The sequence below is a fragment of the Ammospiza nelsoni genome, chromosome 11 (assembly GCF_027579445.1).
Source record: "Ammospiza nelsoni isolate bAmmNel1 chromosome 11, bAmmNel1.pri, whole genome shotgun sequence".
Taxonomy (NCBI): Eukaryota; Metazoa; Chordata; class Aves; order Passeriformes; family Passerellidae; genus Ammospiza; species Ammospiza nelsoni.
Genome location: NC_080643.1, coordinates 9246781 through 9273296, shown reverse-complemented (window position 1 = coordinate 9273296; position 26516 = coordinate 9246781). Strand labels below are relative to the sequence as shown.

Sequence of the window (26516 nt, the reverse complement as noted above, 5' to 3'; positions counted from 1 at the left end):
GTCCTTTGTTTATATAATTATGGAGGTTTTGGAGGGTTGGGGGAGATTTTTCTTAGTGACAAGCAGGAACTTGTAAGCTTTGTAGGAACTGGCATGTGTGAGTTGAGAGATATTCTGTGCTAGTTATGGGATGATGGACGGCCTTGTTTAGGTAGTCAAGAAAACTGATGTTGTACAGCAACAACAACACTGCTGAGTGTGTTGTTAAATAAATGTATTGATAAAGAGAGGTGTTGATAAATCTTATGACTGTGGACATGGAAGATGACTTAAAATTCTGTCAATACGTTTCCCATTAATACACATTTCATGAAACTGGGGAAGCTGGCATCTTCAGTCACATATGTATGCAAAGGAAGGTCTCCTTAGGAGGGGTACTTGGAGCTGTGCTTCACTTGGGTAGTTGGAGCCATTCTTCAAAGGCTTCTGAGAAAGTGTTTGATGTAGTTTTAGTTCTAAAAAAAAAGTTCTGCAGTTTTTTCATTAGAACTAGAAGTACACTGTGCTCACTGTGAAGACTTAATGGCTTGGGTTGATGCTGCTTGGGGACCCCAAGGCTGCAGTGCATTGCATGATTTTTGTGGTAAATCCATATACTGTTTTTGAGGCTGTACTTGACATGGCCTAGCTCTCCATGTAAGCTGCAATGCCAAGTGTAAAAATGACTAGGTGAGATTTTCCATTCTCTGTTAGGTGGAAAGTCAGATCATCAGAAGGTTATTTTTGGCCTTAAAATACATAGTTACACAAAGACTTAGTGGCCCTGGAGAAGAAATGAGCAGTGCCCTGAGCAACTGATCCAAGCTGGCCCCTGCTTTGGGGGTAGGGAGACAGTGTTCCAGTCAGTTTAACTTTCAGTGGTCCCTTCAAATGTGGATTATTCAGTGGTTGAGTGCAAGACTGGGTGTAGGAGGTCTGGGAGGTCATGCCTGTTTTGGGTGGAGAGGGCAAAAGGTGGGAGGAAGAAGGCTGTATTCTGATACTGGAAATGTTTGTGCTGGAGAAATTGCATTAACAGTGGAGACCTGAAATATCTGAGACTGGAACTTGGCAAGGACACACCTAGCTTTATAGATGTTTGTGAGATGAAATCAGATTTTAATTCACTGTTCTTTAAATACTTTTTATCTGCATGGCATAAAATATTTGATGATTCTTCATCACTAGAGAGGTGCTAGTGGGTAATAAAGTATATTTAGGGATCTCTGAATTGTTTTGCCACATTTCAACAAAAGATGTGAATCCATCCAGATGCAAGGTGATGCATTTGTTATCAAAACAGCAGACCCACCTATAAATTGTGAAACAGAGTCTTGGAAAGCAGTAGCTCAAAGGGCTTTAAGGTCTTTACAGCTTGTTGCCTCTACATTGTACTTGGGCCATTATTTTATTTAAAAGTGTTAATGTGATTCCTGGACATATTGAAGAGGAGGGGGGAAAAAAGTGGGGGAAAGGAATGTGAAGCAAAATAAGTAATCTTATAAACACAGCAGTGTTGAGACTGATACTGGAATTGAATTTTGGTTTCCATGCTTCAAGAAGAATGCCAGTGTATTTGGAGAGAATTCAAAGGACAGCTGCAGAAATGATCCAGGGACTGGAAAATAAGCCTCATGATGTGAGGTTTAAAGGAGCTCAACTTACTCAGCTTATTGAAAAGACAATTGAGAGAGGACTTGATCTTTCTGTAAAAGGACTTGTGAGATTTGCTGACAAAGACATAGCAGTATCAACTGAGGTTAGACAAATTCAATTTTGAAGTACAGTTTCTTAGCAATGATAGTAATTAAACATGGGATTTGTTTACAGACAAGGGGAAAGGACATTCATCTTAGTCTTTTACGAAAGGCCCAACTTAGTTATTTTTGGAGAAAATACATTGCAATTTATTTTTTTAAATTATGATAATATGCCTTTCCTGACACTGGAGTTTAAGAATCTTTGGAGATTTTGTGCCATGATCAGTTGGTGCAAGTTCAGGTACGTGAACTTGCAGTCACAACCAAGATCATGAAATTAAGATGAATTTAGAGGAGAAATAATTAAGCTGGTGCTAGAATACTGCCTTGCATAACACACATAAGATGTGAAGGGAACTCTGAAATTTAATGCTTTGTGGTCTGCATCACTGGAACGCAGCTCTTTCCCATACTGTGTTTCTTCAGATGTGTAAGATATGGTTAAGGCTTTCTGAAAGCCCCTGCAGAGAAGCCCTGATGTAACTGTGTACACTCACGGTATTCAGATGAGCATTCCTGCATTCCAGTTGCTGCAGCAGAAGTCTGTAAATCTTTTTCATCCTTTTTTAGAAACAGTATGAAAAAAATTGCACAATGGCAATATGATTGTAATTCTTCTGAGAGTAAGCACAAACTCTCCTGGTAGGTTTCATTCTTAAATGAATGTAGGATATTCTCTATCTCTCAAGTTAACTGGACTTGTTCAGAAAGTTTATTTGTGTTTGAAATAATTGTAAGAAGTGGTGTTCTGATGGCACTTGTTTGCTGGTTTTCATGCTGTCCAAATGAGAGTACTTTAGCAATTCTACTTGTCCATCACATTGTAAATTCACCTTGGGGAACCGAGTGACTCAGTTTGGTAATGGCTCCAGATCATGCTTCTACTTTTTATTTGCAGTTGTGCATTCCACCACTCCCTTGAAGGCTGCCAAGTTTCTGTATTTCCATAGATTACCTTGTTCCAGATGCCTTTGCAGACATGCAGAGCTCTTAAATTCCCTTCTGGTAGCTCTCATAATCTGCTGCTTTGTGCAGGTGGAGCTCTCCCGGTTGGTTCTGCCTGAGTGCATGCTCGTCCTTGCCTGTGCAGAGGAGGACCTTGAGCTACCTGGGCTGCTCTTTTCTCCTGTGTGCCTGCATTCCTGCCTCTCCTCTCTTCCTCCTCCAGGTCCAGTCAGGGAGGAGCCCCATTGCTGTCACCTCTGCAGCTGTGCAGTAAGAAAATGCTTCTATGTCCTATGGAAGAAAAGGCAGCAGAACATTTTCTGAACATTTTCTATCAATTTGTCACATAAATTGTGCTGTTTCTGAGGTGGGAAAGAAGTTGTCTGGCAGCTGGAAGTTTCCTTGCTTAGGGCTAGAGGGATAGCAAACTGCAGGAACGTGTTGGGGCACTACACAGCACAAAGCAAAGACCTCCAGCTTCGAAATCAAGTGCAGCAACCCCTGCTACTCACCTTGTCCAGACAGCCCTGTCTGCCTTAACCTGCAGGAGCAGCTTGCAGGAAGAAGTCACAGCTGCACACAAAAGAGGTAGTGAGGGCTCAGTTTAAGAGTAGGGAAATCTCCCTCTTCCTTGTCTTCCCTCTCGGATGTGTCACTGTCCCCCTCTCCACAGCATCACGAGGCTGATGGAGAGGACTTGCTGGAGAAGGGCTCTCAGTCTTTTCAGCCTGAGCAGCTTTTCACATTTCAACCTCTTTATTTCATCCTGTGGTTGTACATACATGTGCTTAGTTGCATTTATGATAATTACGAAAAATACCCTGAATGTATCACTCTGCTCGTAATATAACATTCAAAAAATATGGAGGTACAGACATCATTACAAAGATGTGTTACAGAACCACTCACTCAGCATGGCTTTTGTGTGAGCTCTAGGTGAGCACTCTTGGCCAACTGTTTGATGTCAGTGCTCCTGTGTTACCACCCACAAGCAGTTAAGGTGGTTAATGGTGTGCTGTGCTCTTGTCAAAGGAAGAAATTACTAATTTATGTGCAAGTCATCAGAAATAAATCAGGTTTAAGTGATTTTTGTCTTTTTTCAGTCACTGGTTGCAGGTGTTTGCTAATTTCTGGTCATCTGCATTTACTTTGAAAATGTGTTCAACTGGATTATCTGCTTTTTATCTTGTTCATAAAAAAATGGACTATTCAAAAAAGTGATCATGGCTCTCGGCACTGTCTGGCCAAGCTTTGCATTTCTTGCCAGCAGTTAGGAACTTGGTATTTGGGAGTTTCCTGAGTAAGCATTACACCTTTTTCTCTGTGACTGTAAGAGCAAGTCTGTGATTATACTGTTTTACAAAAAAATGTACCAAAATAACTTTTAAAAATTTATATTCCTCAAATCTGGTTGGGCCAATGTATTGCTGGCTGCTGTCTTATTCTCTAAATCTGACTACTGGGTGAACATCCTCTCTGCATGGAGGATCCAACATGCAGAGCTGGGGCATGCCAAGTCAGTAGTACCTGCATTTTGGGACCAGTGCATATCTTACCAGTGCCAAAATACCATATAATGTGAGATGCAGCTCATCCAGAAAAGTGAAACGCGATAAAGAACATCTCTTGGACATTGTTCAGCATCATTGAGTGGTTGGAAGCCCCAGAAGGGGAGTTGAGGATTTTTGGCTGATGCTGCCTTTAAGGCCTCATGAGTGCTCTCCACCACTGTCCTACTGACTCAGTCTGCTCTCCAACAGGTTTTGTGCTGGGAAAAGCACATCTGCCAGAAATGTGTGGATTTGCTAGGGGTCCCAGAACCATCTTACATGACCATGAGTGCAGCTGGGCAGCAGGTCCTGGGCAAGTGCTACAGTTGGAGATGTCTCCTAGAAAGATGTCCCTGGGACAGTGGGACAGTGCAGTGGGCTGAGCCTTGAAACTTGTCACAAAATGGCAATATTGCCAAAATCCTGTACAATTCATTGGATTTTAATGCCTAACAGTGATTATGTAGCTCGGTGATGGATCTGACTCTTGCCACGTGCAGCACAGGTTGCAGATTTTGTCACCTGGTTTCTCACTCGAGGCCCATCGGACAGACCGATGTTTGTGGAACGCGGCTCAAAAGCGTTACACAAGCCTGGAGTAACTTCCTTACAACCTGGAGAAAAATGTATTTGCATGATCTGGAGCCCAGGTGCAAGGCTGCAAAACTTGCCAGTCACAAACCACAGAGGCCCGGTTGGAGCTGGAGTGGCACTCGGTGATGGTTTGGGCAGGGGCGAAGGGTCAAAACCAGTCCTGTAATGGAAAGCAGGGCTGAACCTTCGCGTGGGAGCTGCGGCTCCATAATTGCCACACTGTGTGATGTTGCCATGGCTGCCCGGGCAGTCCCTGCGTGGTTTCCTGATGTGTGAGAGCAGGCCGAGGCTGCCGGCGAGCGCAGAGCTGCCCTACGTGTTTGGGGAGCTCAGGCGTGCGCTGGCAAGCCGCGGTGATGGGAGGATCCCTGTGTGGGAGATTGGAGGCTTTGAGCTCAGTCTCTTCCCCATCTCTTCCCTCCCAACAGATCAGAGAACGGGCTGTGATTTTTGCAGGACTTTAAACACCTTTTTTTTTTTTTTTTTTTTTTTTTTTTTTACTTCTTTCTCTCCATTGCAAAGTTCTTCATTCTGCCTTAAGCCGGGGTCGTGCTAGGAGCGAGGCTGCAGTGTGAAATGGAGAATCCTGGGGACACGGAGGAAGGCCTGGGGGGGCTTGCCGGGCCTGGGGGACTCTGGCATGTTTTGATCGCAGAGCCTTTGGCTGCCTTGCCATCTGCATAGCCTGTGAATAGTTTTCTCTGGCACAGACCTTGTTCCTTAGTGTTGCATCATCTCTGGGAGAAAGGCCAGGTCCGGAGCCCCAGCACAAAGGCTTTCTGAAGCCGATGAAGCTTGTTCTGTGTGCGGAGCGTCTCTCTCCTTCCTGTCGTCCTTTCCATGAGATTCCTGAAGCGGCCTCCGTCCGACAGCCCCCTCTCAACAGCTGCTTTTTCTCCGCCGCTTCCTGCACACCTGGCTGATGCAACGTCTGCCTGGGAAGCGCGGCCGGAGCCTCCTCTGAAGCCGGGTTGTTTGCCCCGATGGGAGTGGCCGGGCAGGCGGCCCTGTCACGTGGAGGCCCTAAATAGATGTATAAAGGACGTACAGCGAGATCTCGAGGCACAGGCAGAGAGTATTTAGTGGGATTATGCAGAAATCTTTTTTTCCGATACTGGGACTGGAGGTTGCAGTCCTACTCCTGGCAACTTGTTAGTGGTTAGGCTTCCACTGGTTGTAAGTTCGGGATACTGCTCTGTGCCAGTAAATCCTGCTGATTCCCCTTCTATATTCAGCGACTTCCCGTGACTCTGGACTGTCTGAATTCTCATGGGAACTGTAATTCTCTGGCTTTGGATTTGATCCTAGTTATTGCCCTTTATTGCCGAGTTTCCCTCTGACCTTGCATGTGGTACAGGCTTTTCTTTCTGAAATACCTTCAAAACGCAATTTCAAGGTCTAAAGGTTTTTTTCTTTCTGTGGGGGGGTTGTCTGACAAGCTTTTAAATTTAATGTTTGTCTGCTTAGGAAAGTTTAATGGTTGCATGGACGAAACCATTCATGTGAATACTATTGCATCCACAAGCAACAAAATTTAGAACAAGGAACCATTTTGGTCTGTTAAGATTGAACCAATGTTATTTACATTATTTAAATTAATCTTGAATCTTACTTGATCTGTGGCTGTTTTCTGGTGTAGGGAGGTCTCTTAAAACCTGAAAACATAGGGATATATATGGACAGGGTGTGGTGGACTGAGCAGTGGTACTTCCAATATTGCTTTTCCTAGTTATCAGCCCCATTGAAGAAATTTATTGCCCCTAGAACAGTGTCTAAATGGGAATATGTATTTTACCTGTTTCTGCTTTTAGTCCAGTCTTCTTGGCATCAGCTGCAATTGATGAGACATGGCAGTGTTTCCTTCCTGCCACCTGTTTTGGCAAAGACTTAGAGGAGATGGTCGCAGCAGTACCGTCAGCTGCCACAGCTGGATTCACTGGAGGTTGGTTGTCAAACTCTTAATCTCAGAGTATCTGTTCTGAACCTTTTTGTTTGCATTTTTGTGACATACAGTCATTTGACTGTTCTCCTTCACCTCATGGGAAAAGAGAGCAGCAACCTCACAGTATAGGACCAGCATAGCGATTAGGATGTGTTTCCTGCACTGCAGAATAGTTTTGCCCCATGACTGTTACAAAATCAAAAGTTTGTGGAACTGGAAGAGAAAAGGGATATTTTTCCTCTCTCCTATTCCATGTACTTTAGTAATTTTTTGTCTCAACTTTGCTGCCTTATGTGTAATCCTTTTTTTCTCTTGTATTACTATATATTTTCCAGAAAATAGTAGAGAACTGTATTTGCAACAGTAAAATGTAATAAATAGAATAAAATATACTAAATTAAAAAATATAATTTTAAATGCTTCATTATTAGAAGAATTTGTCACTTTCACCAGCAACTTGGAATGCTGTGAGATAGAGTCACTGTAAAGCAATGTTTTTAGCATAGAAAGGGGTTCTTTTTGAGTCTGTGGTATTTTTCTGAATTTCTCCAATATTTCTGTTATTAATTTAGTTTTATTTTTATGATTTTAGATTTTCATAGTGATGTTTTCTTGAAGACTTCCTCTGTTTATGACCCTTAAAGTTATGTGGACTTTAATGTGACGTTCTTGGTTGGGATAATCCTTTTTGCACTGCATTGTTGTCATTCCTTTAAAACACTGTCTGTGTCACCTGCTCAGCACACTGTGTGTGCAGACCATGCAGGTGCTGCCAGGTCCCTTCTCGTCAGTGTGGGGTGCAGGCAAAGGTCCCTGGCATGTGCCTGCCACCTCTGTATAAACACACCTTAGAATAATTTGGTCTGCCATGGATCACTGCTACTCTGTAATTTGCTTCTGCTTTCTAATATGGCATTTTTACGGAATTATCCTTATTAATGACTCTTCAACCAATTTACAAGCAATAGAAATTAAACTTTACAGTAAGGTTCTGTGATGCAAATTGGATGTTTTAAGGAAGTCCAAACAAACCCTTGTTTGGATCTTTACTTCTGGAGCATATTGAACAGTCAAGGATGTGATTGAATTGTCCAGGAGAAAGTATTTCTGGAGGCAAAGTCTTACCTGCCCTTTTTTTTTTATCTCTTACTAAGTTTCTCTTCTATTTTTTATCATAGTATCTGAAATCTTTAATGATTTCAAAAGAAAAACAGGATTTTGTTTTGGTTTGCTTAATATCTTGACTGCCAAAGCAGCAGCAAAGTTTTGAGGTTATTCTTTTTGCTTTTCAAAGTAATTTCTGCAGTCTTGGGTCAGTTGCTAAGAGTACTTGACTATGCATTTTGTATTTTCTCTGCTTGGTTTAATTTCTGTCAGTTGCTCTCTCATTATTTGTAGTCCCTTAAGGTGTAGTTCACAGAGGAGTTTAACTAAAATTGATGTTTTCTTCATGAGATAAAATGATGGAATTGTGTGGATGGATATTGTGAAAATTGCCTTAAAATGGCTTAAACCTAGTTATTTTTTTTTTATTAAATTTACTTACTTTCCATCTGTTTCCAAATTTTATCAAAATCAGTTTAACTTGCTTGTACCTCAGTTTTAATAATGGCTTACATAGTCTTCACTGAACAACTTTATCATGCTGGCATTGGCTAAGTAGGTGTATGCATAAACATGTGTTGAGGTAGTGTGTAGTGCTTTCACAGGCCCAAGAATAATGGGAATTGTTAATATGATTTCATATCTTGTAGGGAACAACTTTACTGATGCATAGGCCCATGGATACCAAAAGCATTTTTAATCATCCATATTCTAAAAGCAGTAGTCTTGCTATTCCCTGATCTTTGACTCCAGCTCTTGTGAGTGTGATGAGCAGGAACAGCTCTCACTGGGTTCTTGCTTTTTGACATTTTACAATTTTAAAATGCTGTTATTCTTGTTCTAAGAGCTTGTCAGTGTTTTTTCAAGGTTTTCTAGATCCCAGAGACCAAAGTGAACTCTGAACCAAATATGTACATATAAGCATTTCTTTTTGCATATGGTTGGATACCTATAAACCAGGGGACAGTTTTGAGAAAGGCCTAAGACAAATCTTTAACCATTGTGCTATACTTGTCAATAATTTGGTTATCATGGTATGCATAGCTAGTAATGAATTCCAGTGTTGCCTGTTACTTTGATCCTTCCTGTAGCAGACCAGGACTGAGTTCTCCCAGACCCCTTGGGACAGAATTGCTGGCTTTGTCAGCCCACTAGCAGATGATGTATGGGTGTAATGATAATAGTGAATACTTATATCAATATTTCATTCTTTAAAACTGGCACATTGTTTCCTTGCTGCTTAGTGAACCCAGCTTGTTTTCAGAGCAGAAGGATTTATGATTTAAGGATTTATCTGCTCTGCCCCTGTGTCTGTGTAGATGTCCTTATAGAACAACATGTCTGAAATTCAGGGAATTTGATGCATTTTTTTTACCTAACTGTTAAATACAGAAAACCTTGATCTGTTTCTGTTTGCTTTAAAGGTGCTTTCCCTTCTGTCAAGGATCTGACCTTGACATGAGGTTTGTGCATGAACAGGGAGTGCTTGGTTGGACTCAGGTGGACTGTGCACATATTTGAGTGGCACTGGCTGATGAGAGGACTATGTCAGCATCGTAATGGAAGCTGTTCCTGTTTACATGAGATGTCCCATAGATTTTGATTATTCTGAAATTTCCAGGGGAAAAGATAAATGAAGAAGATTCAAGATGCTAACACTTGTTACACTGCTCCACATGCCAAGTGATTTGCCACTGGTGCAGATGACAGTGTAAGTATGAGCTCAACAGACCTTGCTGTTTCTGTCCCAAATGAGGCTGCCTGAGAGGATGCCAAAGAAGGCTGCATGGCAGAGCTGCTACTACCAGTTTTCCACCAGCTCTGGACTGGCCTGTGGCAGTATGAGGTGCAGGAGAAGAAAGTGCTTTGAATTTTATATGACTGGTAGTGGCATGGGAGCTTAAGAAATGTGCAACTCATTATACACAGAGCTCATCCTTTGTAGGTGACTTAGAGGCCCATTGCTGAGCATAGAGAAGATGATGGTGGTTATTGTTCAGACGTTAGTAATTCTGGGTTGTAAAAAGTCTGGAATCTGTTTCCAGTTTGGGACTTCAATAACTGGAGTTGCTGGGAAGTGTGGGGAGAGGTAAAGGAAGCGCTTGTCTGTTCTTTACTGCCTGCAAACAAGAAGTGGTTGCTGTCACTGCACATAGAGGTGATTTCCCTGTTCTCCCTGCCCTGGCTCACATGTTGAAGTTTTGCATAATCAGAAAATGCTCTTCTCAGTTTGTCCACGATATGGTTGTACCAGTGTTACCTTTTTATCTTTCTTGGCCATGCATAAGACACTGGTGGCACAATGGTAAAGTATTTCAGGCTCTCTGTGGCCACAGACTCACAGATGTGCACTGACCCTGCAGAGGAACCGGATGAATCTCTGTCCTCCCCCTGCTTAGTAACTGCTTTGGCCTTGAATCTGTGACTGTGGGAGGGTGCAAGGGACACATTCTGTCCCCCCTGACATTGTACAGCATCACCTGAGCAGCACCAAAGGGTGATGGAATGTGAATTTAGGTAGCACGTGCAATCTGTGAGGCTGTGCCCGGGGTTTTTTCTCTGCAGGTGAAATTTTCATGATGCTCACAAATACTTTGTAGAGTCTGTCAGCAGATGTTGCACACCATGGGTGCCCAGAGGTGTCTGTATGACTGGGACATGAGTGAAAACAGGTACAGCCACATCTTGAAGGAGGAATCTCCGGTGAGCTCTTTGACTCACCATGCTTGATTGTCCCTGTTAGTACAGACTTTTAACACCACAAGTAATAAAGTGAGTTTCCAGCAGCAAATTTCCTGCATCTGCTTTATTTGTACATGGATGGCACTGGCTGTGGAAGTGAGCCAATGCAGCGCTGCAGCCATTGCATCCTAAACAGCATTCTGAAAATTCAGTTCACTGTTACAGCAGCAGGTGTTGCTTAACCTTCCCTTGGCCAGCTTAGATTTATTACAGTCCTTTCTGTCAATACAGGATGTTACCTGAAGTAACTGAATAGCACATATTCACAGTGTAGCCAAGGCAGCACTCACAGTGGCTCAGTCCCCTTGGCATGTGACCTGTGCTGAGAGAGAACTGGGGATCCCAGCTGGGCTGGCTGTGTGGGTGGATGCTCATCTGGGCTGTTCTGATGATGTTGGGGAAGACCAAGTATCCTTATACCAGTATGACTGGTTAAGGAGGCTGCTGTGTAGGTGCCAAATGTGGAGGAAAAAATATATCTTTAAATGCTGCACTTTCAAAACCAGCTAAATATTATCTACCTGTTAGGCCATCAAAATTCCCATCTCCATTTGATTTGAAGAAGAATTGTGTTGTAAGGCAGACAGATTTGTGCTGTGGTCTGAAGCTCATTAGATTTGAATTAAGACACTGAATTTAGTAAAACTTCTTCCAGTGGCAGCAGAGAGAACTGGGTGTGACTTTGTTTTTTTTCTCCTTCAGCTATATTTTTGGAGGTAGAGGTAGGAAGGACCTTGGGGATTGAATGTACAGGAAATTGGCCAGTTTGGTAGGTGAACACATAGATCTCAACCCCGGAGTTTTCTGTCAGGCTGATGTTCTGCATGTTAGCAGGCCAAGTGTCATGGAGCCTAGACTGTAATGTAGCCTGAAGGTGATGTGGTCTTGGACAGCACTTGAAGCTGGTCTCAGCAATTCGTTTTGAATTGTCACATTGTCACAGTTGAAAGTACACATAAAATAGCACCAAACAGTAAAATCTGAACATGGGTGATAGTTGGACAAGTATTGCTGGGTCAACATAAAATTGAAGTGGAATTTGCCTTGTTTAACCTTTAGATTTGCTATTTCACGTTTCTCCAGTAATCTCCTTCCCAAAAATGGGAGTTCAGACCATATCAGTGCAGCAGCATTTGTACAGTACTGATAGAAAGAGGGTTTCCTATGACAAGTGGGTGAAAACTCGTCCCAGTTACCCCTGGACTGCCCAGGTATCCTGTGACTCTAGTCCAGAAGCTGCACCTGAAATCCTTCAGTTCTGCTGAGTCACAGGCAGGCGGGAGGCTGGAATTCATCCTGAACTGTCAGGCTGCTGCCAGCTGGGTACAGTCATTGGCAAAGGCATGAGATCAATAGAGGGAAAAATACATCTAAACAAGTATTTAGAAAGATTACTGGGTGTGGGGAGAGGAAGAGTTTTCCATGTTCCTTAAAGGGAAGGATGCTTCAGACACTGAGAAACTTGTTGTATTGCTTTTAACCTTGTGCTAGAGTTTTACGTGACTTGGTTGAAGCAGGGATTGATGTCTGTAGCTTTTAGCTGTATTTTAGGAGCAGTTTGTCTCATCTTGTGGCAGTGTAGAAATCACAACTCTTGTCACAAGCACAAGAAAGGGTAAATAAAACACTTCTGGAAGGTCCTTTTATTTTTTTCCTCAGAAAACACACTCAAGGACACTGGACTGTCTTGGGTTGGAACTGCTTGTGAGCTTAGTCCTGCCTGTTTACTTTTTCATCTCCCACCTCCCTGTGAGACCATTGCTTTGGGGCATAACAGGGATATGCCATAGACCACTTAGAAATCTTTATGTGCTACATCTGTAATTCACTGTATGTCTGTCATACTCTCTGAAAGATTTTCCATAGGGATGTATGCCGCAGAAGGAAAGTATTTCCTTGTGCCAAGAGAAGTGGCCTGCCTTTTAAGACAGGAAAAGGCAACATAGCACGTAGCATTTAAACTTTCTGACTCTCACTCTTCATTTGCCCTTATAGTGAGTGTGTGTTTTTGTCTTTCTGGGGGTTTTGTGTATTAAACAATGGCTGGACTGTGGTGTCCTAAGGCAGTTCCCTGTGAGAAATTCACTACCCACAGGAAAAGTTGGCTCACGGCCTCTCTGTAGCCCAGGAGGGTTCGCTGGCAGAGCCCCGAGATGCCGGGGAGCATGTGACAGCGGGCTGGCTTGTCTGCGCTGCCGGAGCCAGGGAAAGGCAGTGGAAAGTATTCAAGGCTGCCCTTAAAGTTTAACGTGCAGAGAGGGTGGTTGTCACCATTTTCTTTGGTTTTGGAGCTACCTTTGCTGCATGCAGAAATGCAGCTTCTCTCTGTGTTGTGGGGGTTTCTCTCGAGCTGTGTAGAATAATAGCTCCTTTATGCTCATCTGTGTTACTGAGGCGATTTACATAACGAGGAGCTGATCCCATTTCACCTCCGGCCGCCATCCGACCCGAGGAAGTCCGCGTTTATCGGCGATTTCTCTCGCGGCCGTACAAAGCGCTGTGGTCAGCAGGGAAGGTGGAGCCCGGGCTTCCCCTTACGGCCGGCGGCTGCGCCCCGGTGCCGCCGTGACTCACCCGGCTCCCCGCACACAGCCAATGGTCCCGCCGCATTCCCCAGGCGTCTGACGTGGCTGTGCCGCGGGGAGGTGTCGGGGACAGCCGAGGCCGCTGTGTCAGGGCTCGCCGAGCCAGCGCCGCGCAGTCCGGGATGGGCCTCGTGGCCCTGGGGAGCCCTCGGTGCTGTGGGAGCGGCTGCTCTGCCGCTCCCGCTCCCCTGTGCTGTAGGCCTGGCAAATGCACCTACAAACTGATCTCCGGGGAGAGGTCTCAGCTTGGTCCACCCTGGCATTGTCTAGTTGTCCACAGAGATGGGATTTTGCCTGCAGCTCGTTTGGGGAAAGAGTTAGGAAATGCTGATGGAGGGCTGTGGGTGATAGGTGACAGCTGCTGCTTATATGCAGAAGGAGCTAATAGATTACTTATCTGATAATTAGTCCTAAGTTTACTTGGGGGAGGAGGGAACTGTCATTATCAGCTTTAAGGCAAAGCAGCTCATTGCATGTCAGTCCAACACTGTAAAAAGCCCCCAACCTCCCCACCAAACTTCTGCCATCTACCTCTTCCCTGGCCCTACATATGAAAATTAAGTAAAAATGATGTGGCATGTCATTGATGGAAATCTATTTCTGCTTTTCTTTGCTATGAAAGCCTTCTTTAGAGGCATCCAGGGAGACCTGACCCCATAACGGAGATGCAATGCTTTGTTTCTACCCCGGTAGGTTTCCCCATGTCCGTGACGTGTTGGCCGAGGCTCTGCGGCTCCTCTCCGCCCTCGGAGCGGCCAGTCGCTGCCCTCTGGACTCCGTGATCCCCGACGGGCGTCATGAGCATTGCAATCCCTCTGGGAGTCACCACACCAGATACGTCCTACTCCGACATGGCTGCAGGATCGGAGTGAGTGTTACCCCAGGGATGAGGAGAAAGGAGAGCGGGAGGGTGCCAGAGGGCTCACCTGGAGTCGGGCTGTAGGATTGGTGCCTGTGCTTTCTCCACTTGGGAGAAAGGGGCTGCTGAGAGATGGGTATTAACAAATGCAGTGTTACGGAAATTGGTAAGTTTAACAGAGGATATGGGGAAAAGGAGAATTCCAGCAGTATGAGGCACTCAGCCATGGGTTTTTTATCAGCTTGGCTAGTAAATCTATACTCAAGTGCAGGCTGTCGTGCATTTGCTGTACCCAAGCTTGACGTTGGCATGGTACAAGCCAGCTCCTTTTCCAACAGCTGCAGTGTGAGGGATCAGCGTGCTGAACCTTCCTCTCAGTAGAGCCTATTAGCTCAGACTTGGTACCAGTCTTGTGTGACTGATTTGTGGAGACCTTTGGAGTTTGACAGAGATGTGAGACAGCATCAGCCTAGGTAGGCACCTTTATTTTGTTTCTGCCTCTGAGCAGACTCCAAGGAGCTCACCTCAGAGAGCATCCTTTGGAGTCCCCACCACAGGACCATGTGCAGGGCTCTCACTGCAGCTGTATCTCTGAGGCCTGTTGGAGAGGACTTATCTTTCTTTGAAAACGCACTGCTTTTGCAGAGTCAGGAGCATTTCAAAATCAGGAAATACTGCATTGTGATCTCTTCTTAAAACCCTTGTTTGAATGATGTCAGCTAGGATTAGAGTATGTTTTTGTCAGGGATGAGACCGAGGACTGAAGTTTATTTCTGTGTGCTTCTGCCTCCTGCTTGCCTGCATCCTTCTTTGAAACACAGACAGTAGTATCTCTTTAAAAAAATCTACAAATGACGTTTTGGAGATAGATTTCTCCCATGTATTATCTAGAGGTATCTACTATGCAAATACCTGCATGTCAGCTGGATCAGTGTAGAACAGAAATTGCTCCAGACTATTGATTTTGATCTCTAAGAGCAGTGGGCTAAGTTTTGAATCACTGTTTTTCCCTTCCATCTCACCCTGATTCGACTCTGCATAGAGTTTGACTACATGGTTGTACTCTCTGCAAGACTGCTAATGCTCTTTTTTGTCTGTCTTGGCACTGGCCCCATTCTAGCCATTCTGCTTTGTGATGCTTCATTCCATCCTAAAGCCCACATTTTTACATGTTGTTTTTAAACAGAGAATCAGAATCTAGTAAGTCACTCATCTGCGCTGGTTACATGATCCTTCACTTTTCAAGATCTATAATTTAGTACTGCTTGTCACCCTGCTTCTCCCACAGCAGCACTTTGAAGACTCAACATGCAGGAATTTTAAACTGTTTATGGCAGGAGGAAGAGTGCTAAATAGTTTGCTCATGTACTTTGCTTTCGAAGCTGAGCGTGATAGGGAGAAGAGCCAGATGTGTCTGCGCATGTGTCCCTTGTAGCATTTAAGTATCAAAAAGACTGACTGTAAACCTTCTGCAAAGCATTTTCTTTCTCCCTTGTCAGAAATTTGTGGGTCCAACTTGAGGCTAGGCTGGAGTGCTTCGAAAAAAGCTGTTTGAAGATTTCTGAATTGGTTTCTCTGCCTGTTTTCTAAAAATTGGGAATGCCAGGACTTCATTCTCCAGGCTTTGCATCAATGCACTGTTACTGCTGAAGTGTCCTTCATGGGTCTGTTCAAAGTTAAGGCTGTCCTTCACTTTGCCTTTGAAACTCTTTGGTTTGATACAGGAAGTCTGGGGTACCTGAGCTTTGTACCTCTTAAAAGGAATTGATTCCGAGATGTGCATCACGAAGGCAGTGGGGAAGGTAAAAGGAAAACGAGGAAAACGAGCTGAGCTTTAGCATCTTCCCCAGCCTCTGATATAGAGAGGAGGTGAAAATGGTGTAGGGTGTTGCTGTTCATCTGAGGGTGATATGGAGGCTGCAGAGTAGTTTTCTGTGTTACTCTGACTGCATATTGGAAGGTGTGGAAGCTCCTTGGCATGCTGCTGCTGAGGAAGCACGGGCCCCAGCGTTGTTGCCCCTGGACACCGTTGCACCAACAATTCTGAAGTTTTATTGCTAATGCTTGCGGAGCATTGCTGGTATTCCAGTCTGACTGTGCTTAGGAGTGTGGGTGACTTGGACAGAGGACATATCTGCTGTTTAGACTGTTTAGGCTCTTTTCCTTCTAATACTGAAATATTTCTGAAAGGGTTATTAAACCTGAATGGATTTGACACTGTACCAATCTGAAAGTCCTAAATGATTGTTGCAAAGGCTGGATTATGTGGCAAGCTCTACATGGTACCTTTTATTAAGAAATACATCCTTTGAGAGAGAACATCTATATCTCCTGCTTCTGACAGTTTAGCTGGCTGTAGTCACATTGAAAACTGACCGAATTTATCATGTCATGCACCTAAATCCTGAGCTACAGAGATGTTTTTTTGCATAGGTGTAATGTCTTCTACTTTCTGCAGTTCTTTGTACAATAAATTATTGCTCCTTTATGTTGCAAAGACAGACCCACCTTACTCCAGAATAAGCCAGAAGCTCAGAGGTTGGTGCCTTGGAGAATAGATGAGGTTGAGTGGCAGGGTGGGGCAAACTTCAGTGCAGCAGAGATTTCAAGAGCTAATAGGAAGTCCAAAGGGCAAGGGGTTACTCTTCTTGGGTGCCTAAGCCCTGCCCCACGTGTGATTGCTGGCCATTGTTTGATGGTGCCTGATTCATGCTGACTGTGTAGGACCCACTGAGAATCCTGTGAGATCTCACCAGAGCAGCAGAGGTCTGAGGTGAAGTTTTTCTTTTCTATATTTTTCTTCCCTGCTTGCTCAGCTCCATGCTGTAATTTTGATGAAGATTCCATCTGCAGACATGATTCAGAAATATTCTGCAATACTCTGATACAGGCCCTACTTCTGATCTGTGCAGGTTATCTGACTTGTATCTTCTCCTTGTAACAGAAGACAGCATGTTTCCTTGCTGGTGTTCTGTCTGTAGCCTCATTATCTAATATCCCCTGCATTGAATTGCAGCTGTCCCTTCTCTGAGTAGGTTTTCTGCAGCTTTCTGCTGAGGATATACCTTTGATTTTTAGCTGTTTTTTTTCACCACCCTGTGGTGGAAGAGTGCATTGTACCTTAGCAGCAGATTTCCTGTTCTGCTCATTGCAGGCTGCTGTATAGAAAGCACAGGGTGAATCTGATCTGTCTGTGGCCACTGTCTGTCCAGGACATGGATTTTGTTGTCTCTTTGTAACAGGAATCTCCAGTTCCTGGTAGTTGCTGTCAGGATAGCTGCAGTATTCATGCAGGCTTTATCACAGGATGTTGGACTCAGGAACAATTGGTATCTGAGGGAGAGAGAAGCAAGTGCAGGTGCAGGAAAGCTGCTTAGCTGCAGTTGAAATAAGCTGTTGCAGAGATAAAATGGCAGTACTGTTCAGTGGCTTTGAGATTAGGCTAGCTGGGTTCAGATGCGAATGCTGAACTAGACCCAATTTCCTCAACAATAAGGAAACTGAGCTTCTTACATGCTAATTACCTTTTTAAGTTCCCAGACTGAGACCTAGTTTTAATGAGCTATATAGGGTGGCCCTTACTCAGTTCCTTCCCTCTGAGAGCAGGTTCATCCTGTACAGCTTCTGCACACATGATGCTTGGTGAAACGCATGACACCACCTCGATTTCATGAAGTTTCTTCATTTTGAGCTCATGTGTTCAATAGAAAAGAGCAGTGAAATACTGGCACTAAAAAAAATGATGTTGTATTGATGGGTTTTACTTCTGGCCCTTTCTGCAGCCCAGAGTCTGTGGAAGCTAGTCCAGCTGTCAGTGAGAAGAATGTGTACTCCAGCCACGGCTATGGGGCCACCCAGAAACACAGCTATCGCGGGCTGCCTTACGCAGTGAGTACTCTCTCTGCAGTGAATCAGCTCTTTACTGTCTATTTTACTATTTTCTGCTTGTTCCATAGTTCTTTGTCTATTAAGCCTTAGGAATTTTGGCTTATTTCTTAGGGAGCACTAAGTTAGAGCTGAGTTCTGCCATACGTTTTTCATTTCTGTGTTTATTGTTTGTGAAGTCTCGCATACTCTACAGCAAACTTTTTTAGTGTTCTAGGTGATAGATTTTTAACTGAATGAAATAAATGAATGAAGTGTGAATATATATGAATATATAATATTTTCCTGGTGGTAATTTTATGCCCCATTTGGTTTATTGTGCACTATTTATACTTGTTTCAACTGCATAGATTTTCACAGTGGTAACTTAAAAGAATGAGGATCAAGGAGCAGTCAGGAGCATGGGAGGGGGAACATGGCTTGAAGCTGTGGGATGAACAGGGTGTCACAGAATCATTGAGGTTGGAAGGGGCCTCTTGAGATCACATAATCCAACTTCCCTGTTCAAGCTCTGCCTGAACAGGTTGCTCAAGACCATGTCCAGTTGAGTTTTGAATATCTCAACAGACAGAAACACTACATCTCAGGGAAGCTGGTTTCACTGTTTAAACACTTATGTCATCTCAGATTATTAGCAGTAAAGCAGTTAATGTCGAAATAGCCTGGTTGTTTTCATAAGTTTTGAGTTTAATTCATTGGTGCTGAAGGAAATAATTTACATGTTTCAGAGCTATTACTGTACCTTCTTGATAGGTTGAGGAATTCAGGCTATTGTTTTACACCAGTTAAATATTAACCTGGGAACTGTGGATTTGGCACTTCAGTTTCTAGGCATCATATCTTCACATTAAAAGTAGTACTGCAAATACTCATTTTCAGGATCATAATTACGGAGCCCCTCCTCCTCCAACGCCGCCAGCCTCTCCTCCTGTCCAGACCATTATACCTCGTGCAGAACTGAATGGCCTGCACTCACCTGATGAGGAGAACTCCGGGGATAGTGAGAGCTCCTCAGAAGGAGAATCAATTCCCACTTGGTGCCACTGCAGTGTCTCTCAAGATGGTTTCCTCCTCAAGTGTGAAAAGTGCAGGTAAGCTTTGGTGCAGTGCAGATCTGGGCTGCTTCTTGTCTTGACTGCTCATACTGAACCGTGTCACCTTTGGGCTGTGGGACAGACTTCCTTTTGCTAACTGGAGCGTTCTTTCCAGTGCTTTACCCAGTATTGACCCTCCTCCTTTGCGTTGTCAGCCTGACAAGTGTTGGTGGCACCAGGAGTGGAGATGAGGATGTTAAATCGATGTTCTTATCATCCTGGGCCCCACTGAGGGCACGCATCTTGTGACATCCTGTTGAATTTCAAGTGACTTTACTCCTACAAACCAGCTTCAATTGTGCATTCTCCTTTGGCAGAGGAATGAGCAGGGGGAAGGTGATCAGACTCCGCCACCGGAAGCAGGACAACGTGTCAGGTGAGTTTGAGGTTATAATTCTGATAACAGTGACTTTTATTTTCCTTCTTCAAGACCTTTGTCTTTTGGATGCTGTAATCATTTAACTGTGATCAGTGCCAGCTAATGTTCTTTGCCTCCCAACCACTGGGATTTTCTCCTCTCCTTACGCTTCACCTCAGTTAGCTCTAGGGAAAATCAGATTATCTTGTGAACAGAAAAGGAGAATTTTCATCAGTGCCATTCTGTGACATATCAGAAGTTTGGAACACCTGTTCCCAGTTTGGGTGGGAAAACTGAAGTGGTATAATTCTCTCAGGGAAGAGCTATGCAGGGGCAGCAAGTTGTCTTGATGAAAACAGACATAAGGGTAATCTGTGCTCTCAGGGATGAGAAGCTGTTCTCATGAAGCACTTGTCTCTCTAGGCGGGGACAGCAGTGCCACTGAGAGCTGGGATGAAGAACTCTCTCCCTCCACAGTGCTGTACACGGCCACGCAGCACACGCCCACCAGCATCACGCTGACCGTCAACCGCGTCCGCAGGAGCAAACCCAAGAAGAGGAAGAGGAGTACAGAAAAGGCTCGTGCTGCTCCAAAGGCCAAAAAGATCAAGGTATGTGGAGGGAGACAAGGTTGCTGCAGTTCCTACCAAATGCTGTGCAGAATGTTGTTATGAGCAGGTTGACAAGTGGACAGCAGACAAGATATTTTTGTTCTGTCAAGAATTGCTCTTTTGGGTGTAATAATGGGACGCCTTGTATTTGTGACTTGCTGGAGTACGTGGCTGTTGGTTTAAAAATTACCTTGCTGGAGCTCCACCCTTATTTCCCAATGCTGTCCATTCATGCTCAGTGCTTGGACTCAATTACATATTTTTTCCTTTTGCTGTATTAGGATTTGGGGAAGTGGCTTTTGGAGTCTGGCTGTTTGTGGGAAAGGGTCAGTCTGTGAATAGAATGAAAAATGAAGGGAGCATGGTATTTTTTAGCAGGCTTTGTTGAGGAATTTGGGCTGCAGAGCTTCTTGGCACTGTTCTTCAGGGACAGAGATAGTGCCTGTGTGGAAAACTATGTAGGTAGTGATGAACATTTGTTGAGGGATGACTTTACTGTCTTGTTTATGAGGATCTGGGGACTGAAATAATTTTGAATTGCTTATATTGGAATGCAAGTGTGTGAGCAGCTGGTTCTTTCCCATCATCTGCCAGCTTTACCATGATTTTCCACAGGCTAGGTTTCCCTTGAAGTTCTTCTGGTAGGCACTGATTAAATAAAACGCTGGGGGCAGGAGCTATATGTGGTCTGGAGGGGTTATTTTGTTGTTGTGAACCACCTTAATTCTGTTGCTGGACCTTTCTTTTGTCTAAGCAAGTGAGGTTAGTTGGGAAAGTTTTGGTTTTGATCTTGACATTTTTACTACGTGTGAGGCAGGCTTTTTTAGTTCAGAAATCCTGGCCATCAAGCTTTTCAGCAGTTTCCACTGGATTTGCATTGCAGAGTCTCTTTTTGTTCAGGTTCATTGTTTCTTGTGTAGGTTTTCCTGTAATTCTTGCCATCTTTTATTAAGGATTGAAGTAAGTGTGAGATTCTAGTTCTGAGGAAATTTATAATACTTTGTTTTTTTCTCTCTCTCCTTGTCTGGGGGACAGGCTTTTCGAGAGGGCTCACGAAAGTCTCTGAGGATGAAGGTGAGTAGAAATGACAACCCTCTGTGTTGGTGGTGGGGTTTTCCCCCTTTATTTTGTCCCTCTTTTGGTTTCCCTGGGAAGTTTCTGATTATGGGACCAGCCTTGTAATAACTCCAACCTTACAGTGCACCACAAGGAGGCCTATTCAAAAGGCTATCACAGGAATTGCCCCTTGAACTTTCCATTTGCTTCTGATAGCTTCCAGTCAGATAATGCAATCCAGTTCTGAGAGGTGATTGATTCATGGCACTTGGGAGTGGGCTGTTTGATGTAAGGGATGTAGAACTGGTTGTGGCTGCTCTTCTCTGAGGGCAGTTATTGTTTGATTGCATCAAAGCTATTTCAAGCTTGGACATCAAAGTAGTTCACAAGTTTAATATTGGGAGTCCCTAGGAGTGCTGCCTTGTTTGTCTCCACATCCTCTTACTAGGAATGGATGGGACAATATATTTATCTCTGACTTCCTGCAGTAGTAGTAGGTGTGGCCACTGAATAGGAAGGTTATTTGACAAAAAAAGTAGACTTGAACTGTAAGCTGCATTTATTTCTAGACACAAGAGGTGCCTTAAGGTTTGCTCAGTTCCGCCTGACCCCAGTCCTGCAGCTGGCAGTGGCTTCTGGCAGGTGGCTGAGAGGAAAGACGACAGTACTGTGGTGTCCCTATGCACCATCTCCATAGCATGCAAGTGAATTGAGAGGGTAAAAATGCATGGCAACTCCTACTGTTTTTAATATATATGATTAAAATAATGATTGCTCTTCACTTGTCCTTGTTACAAAGACCTCAGTGTCATATGTGTCTCAGTGCTTTATGAAGTCAGTTGAGTTGCTGAGCTCTGGAGTATTTGTTAAACTACTTCAACTACTGCCAAGTAAAGAGTGAAGCTTAAGTATTTTTCTTTCTACCAGCTTCTGTTTTCCCCTCCTTTACAAGACAGTCTAAATGGATTACCTGATTTTGCCCTCTCTTCTTTACTCTGCTTAGGACTTGCAGTTTTAACCCTGTGGGTATTAGCTTATGCTCTACATTCAGTTTCTTGAAACTCTGGTGACCATTTAGCTAGAAGGTTCAGGACTATTTTTGGATCATTCACTGCAAAGATTGAGATGCAGTCAGCGTCATTGAGCATTGTGTTAGTTGTGAGTGGGTTGACTGCAGGACAAGCCTACATGAAATTTATTTGCCTTTGTGTGTCTGTGCCTTTGCTTTTTTAATGTACTTAATTATTTTTCCAAAGTGGCTTAGATTTTTTTTTTCTGGCCATGTGCTAGCCTGATTTTATTTTATGTAGCAGTGCCAAGTACCAACTTTCAAGAGGTCTTAGTTCTGCACAGAAATCTCAGTAGATTTCTGAGTGACACTGTTGTACAATGTTCTGGAGGGTGCAGATGCTGAAAAATGTGTCCTCATAACCAACACTTACATAGCTTGTAGCTTATTCATGTGCTTGGAGCACTGTGGATAGGTTTTCCTGCTGTGTACCATCCATTCATTCTTTGCTGTTTGGTGCAGAATTCCCCTTCTGAAGCACATGCCTTGGATGAAAACACAGCTGAAGGGTGGGAGAATCGGATCCGCCTCTGGACGGACCAGTACGAGGAGGCCTTCACCAACCAGTACAGTGCTGATGTGCAGAACCTGCTGGAGCGTCACCTCAACTCTAATAAAGACTATGTGGGCAAAACTGCTATGCTGGACACAATCAACAAAACTGAGCTGGCCTGCAATAATACTGTTATTGGGTCCCAGATGCAGGTAAGAACAAGCAGGACAGAGGGGGAGTAGGTCAGGGCATGGGTGAGCAGTATTGTAGCTCAGGCCAACAGGCAGAGATTTGATACACAGTGAATCAGAAGTCATACAGTCAGAGAGAGATTAACAAATATTTGCATTAAACTAAATTAGTGATGCAAAGTTGGGGACATTTTGCACATTTCTGTAATGTGGTTAACAGGTATTTTGCCATAAATACTTTGGTCACTGAATGGCCTGAGACAAAACCAGATCTGTCACTTGCTGGAGATAGGAAATTTCCTGCTTTCCACCTGAGTTTTCCAGTCCCCTTTATTTATTTTTTTATTTTATTTCTTGACTCATGGTTTGTGAAAGGCTATTTTAAAGAACCTTTCAGCATTATTTCAGTATTTTGGATTATTTGGACTCTTGTAACTTTGAAATACTGCACAGCTACAACTGACTTCAGGAAGCTGGTCTCTCCCTAACTTGCCAACCATGAGCAGTGGTTGGTGTCTTGCCATCTCTATGGAGTGCATGTAAACAAGCAGAAACAGGAAAACAATGTGTTTGTGTGGTGTATGTCTTCCCCATTCATACTCTTGTTAGCTGTTTTGTCATCTTATCTGTGCTTTACTGAACAAAGTACAGCCTTCCTACCCAGTTTAGGCTTTCCTGGGCCTTCCTTGTCCAGGAGAATGGAGATAGTTGCATCTGAAAGGGTGGGCTCCAAAAGAGAAGTGAGGCATTTCTTCTGTGTAAAGGGAGCAAAGTCAGAAACCTGAATATCAGGTATATGTTTGTGCTTGAATCTTTCTTGTTTATATCAGCTGACTCAGTGAAGTTCATGTGCTCCCTCCTTCCTTTCCCTCTACCTTCATGCAGGTGAACCACTTCAGGCAGAGCACAGATAGTGCCAGTAAGGGAAAGTGCAGAAAGAGGACTTTGGACCAAACTTTCTTCCATTCTTTCCTCTGGTTCTGCAATAAATAAGATTTCGGGGGGGGGGGGGGGGGGGGGGGGGCGGGGAGAAACATTTCATGATAGCCTTTCTACAGAAAGCAGATAAGAAAAAGTTCTACTTCTCTAGAAATCGTAATATTTTTTGAGACTAAATGTAACTAATTCTGTCTGCCTCACATGAGTTTTAGGAAAAGTCCTGAAATAAGTAATAAAACACATGCTGTGTTTCTTGATATGTGTACAGCACGACACAAGACTATAAAATATACCATACATAATGTGCTTGTTCTTGCCATGCTCTTTCAGCCTCTCCCTTCCCAGTACAGGCTTAGGTTTTCCCATAGGAAAATGTGGCCAATATTCCAAATCAGAAGACTCCAAATGTGATACATGCCAAAGAAACAAAAAAGTTGAAACTTGCATTACTTGTTAGTGAGCTGTAGTTACTGTAAACAAGCTGTTGGTAGGTACTTGTCATTGCACATGCTGGGAAGGTGTCAGGGGACTTTATAGTTTCTGTTGGACACTGAGAAAAAAACAGGTGCCTGTCCTGGGTTTTTGCTTGTCACTTCTGTGTCCTGCTGTCTCTGCTCAGGAGGTGGCTGTGGAGTGTTGTGAGGAGGGCACCTGCATAGGTGTGGAGCACGTGCTCTCATGCACTGTGTTCTATTTTTGTTTCACTCATCTCACCTTTGGTAGGCAAACTGAGAAGGCTTCTTGGTTTGCATCAGTTGTCTATTAACTAGGTATCATTATTGAACACAAAAATAGCTTTTCTGTGAGATAAGGGAAAATAGGTACTTTGAGCTAGAAAAAAATCAGGAGGCTGTGCAAATATACATTTGCCAGCTGTGTAGAAATATTGTTGCTGCTCCCTTAGGCCATGAAGACTGGAGAGAGGAGAAAGGAATAAAAATAATGTTTTATTATGCCCTGCATACTCTTAGTAGTTCACAGAGTCATTTGACTTCAGTCAACAGTGATGCAGGTATTTACTTAAAAGAGATTGAGATGTGACCTGAAAGCTTCCTCAAACCAGGAAGAGTAGGAAAAGATGGGTTAAGAGTTATGCATGGAGGATATGGGATTTTGTTCATTGGAATATTTTGTGTAAGACAAGAGGAAATGGTCTCAAGTTGCACCAGCAGAGGTTTACATTAGATATTAGGATTATGGTTTTTTTACCAGAAGGTTTACCAAACTGGAATAGCTGCCTGGGGGAGTGGTGGAGTCAGTATTCCTGGAGATATTTAAAAGACTTGTGGATGTGGCACTGTGGGATATGGGTTAGTAATGGACTGGACAGTGTCAGGTTAACAGTTGAACTCAGAGGGCTTTTCCTAAATTATTCTGTGATTTTATGATAAACCAGTTTTCAGCTGTCCTCATGATGCAAGGGGAAAGTTGTGAAAATATGAAGCTGTTTAGTGTTGTGAATAAAATCATCTTAGTCCTGGCTACTGCCAGTTGCTCGACAAACTGAAAGCTGTGAATCACTTTCCTGACTGTTGTTGCCAAGCCAAACCCAGGGTTAGTGTTTGCCCTTTGCTGCCTCTGATAATTGCTGACTTGAGCTCAAACCCCTGACTGATTTCACATTCTGAAGTGAAGAGCAAAAGGGCCTTTATAAAATAAAGCCACTGAGTATTATGCAGATGTTGCTCTGCAAACATATCAGAACAGTTTTGGCTGATTAGCAGTCAGCAGTCCCTAGCCTGTGACATGAATAAAATCATTTGTTCTTTTCACACATGAAAGCATGGCAGCTAATCCACTTCATATTTCTAAATTCAGAAAATGAAAACAAGCTGAGCTGTGTCTTACCAGAAGAGCTGTGAGATCATTCCTCTTTCACCAAACTCAGATAAATAAGTTACACAGATGCAGAGTTTCTCTTTCCTGCATGGACTTTCTCGTCCTTTGACCACCCCACCTTATACCACCTGTATTCCCCAAGTCAGTCATGGGACAAAGGTGAGAGTGAAGGCTACCAGACATTAACTTCTGAAAGATAATATCTTTTTATGCTCTTAGAGTAGTAGAACAGTTTAGGTTGGGAGGAACCACTGAAGGTCATCTGGTCCAACCCTCCTGTGTAGGGCCAGCTTAGGTGAGAAGGTATAAAAACAAATCAGTGATAGTATAGAAACAGAATTATTCAACTGGAAACACACTGGGTCCTAATTCATCTAGTAGCTTCAGATACTGATCTCCTGTCCTACACTAGGAAATCTGGTCCCATTTATTTATTTGTTGCCATAGTTGAATAGTACAGAGTGCTGAAAGTAATTTAGCCACTACTCTGTGTAGTGTAAAGAGTCTCATCCTACAGCTCACTCATATCATGGGTTTGTTGATCAGAAATCAGGACCAACAGTGTGTTTTCTTGGACTGGAAATAACATGTTTCTGTGGACTTAGGGAATCCTCTGTGAGCTTCTGTCAGGACCAAGACCTGAAGAGATGAACACCCTGCAAGGCTCTTCAGAGTCTCCAGTACATATATCCAGGTTTTCCCAGTTGCTGGCAGACAGAGTGGTATAAGAGAGATAAACCCCATGACAAATGTGGCACTGGATTGTATCTCAAGAGGAGCTCTGGACCATTACTCCCATCTGAATAGGTTTCAAATGAATATTTTTATAAAGCTGTCTTTATCCTGGATCTGAGTGAGAGAAGTCAACAGATAGATCTTACTTTACTAGCTCATCCAAGATCTGCAATATAATGTTTTATA

General features: G+C 43.5%; 1 protein-coding gene across 1 annotated transcript in view; it reads left to right on the top strand.

Moving 5' to 3' along the window:
* Positions 1 to 26516, top strand: part of SETD5 (SET domain containing 5) — a 63753-nt gene that overhangs the window by 11949 nt on the left and 25288 nt on the right. Inside the window, exons 2-8 of the mRNA XM_059480334.1 lie at positions 13895 to 14069; positions 17843 to 17948; positions 18825 to 19036; positions 19357 to 19415; positions 19821 to 20008; positions 21044 to 21082; positions 22596 to 22838. Of these exons, the coding sequence (XP_059336317.1) occupies positions 13999 to 14069; positions 17843 to 17948; positions 18825 to 19036; positions 19357 to 19415; positions 19821 to 20008; positions 21044 to 21082; positions 22596 to 22838 (918 nt within the window). The 5' untranslated portion in view covers positions 13895 to 13998. The remainder of the gene's footprint in view (positions 1 to 13894; positions 14070 to 17842; positions 17949 to 18824; positions 19037 to 19356; positions 19416 to 19820; positions 20009 to 21043; positions 21083 to 22595; positions 22839 to 26516) is intronic.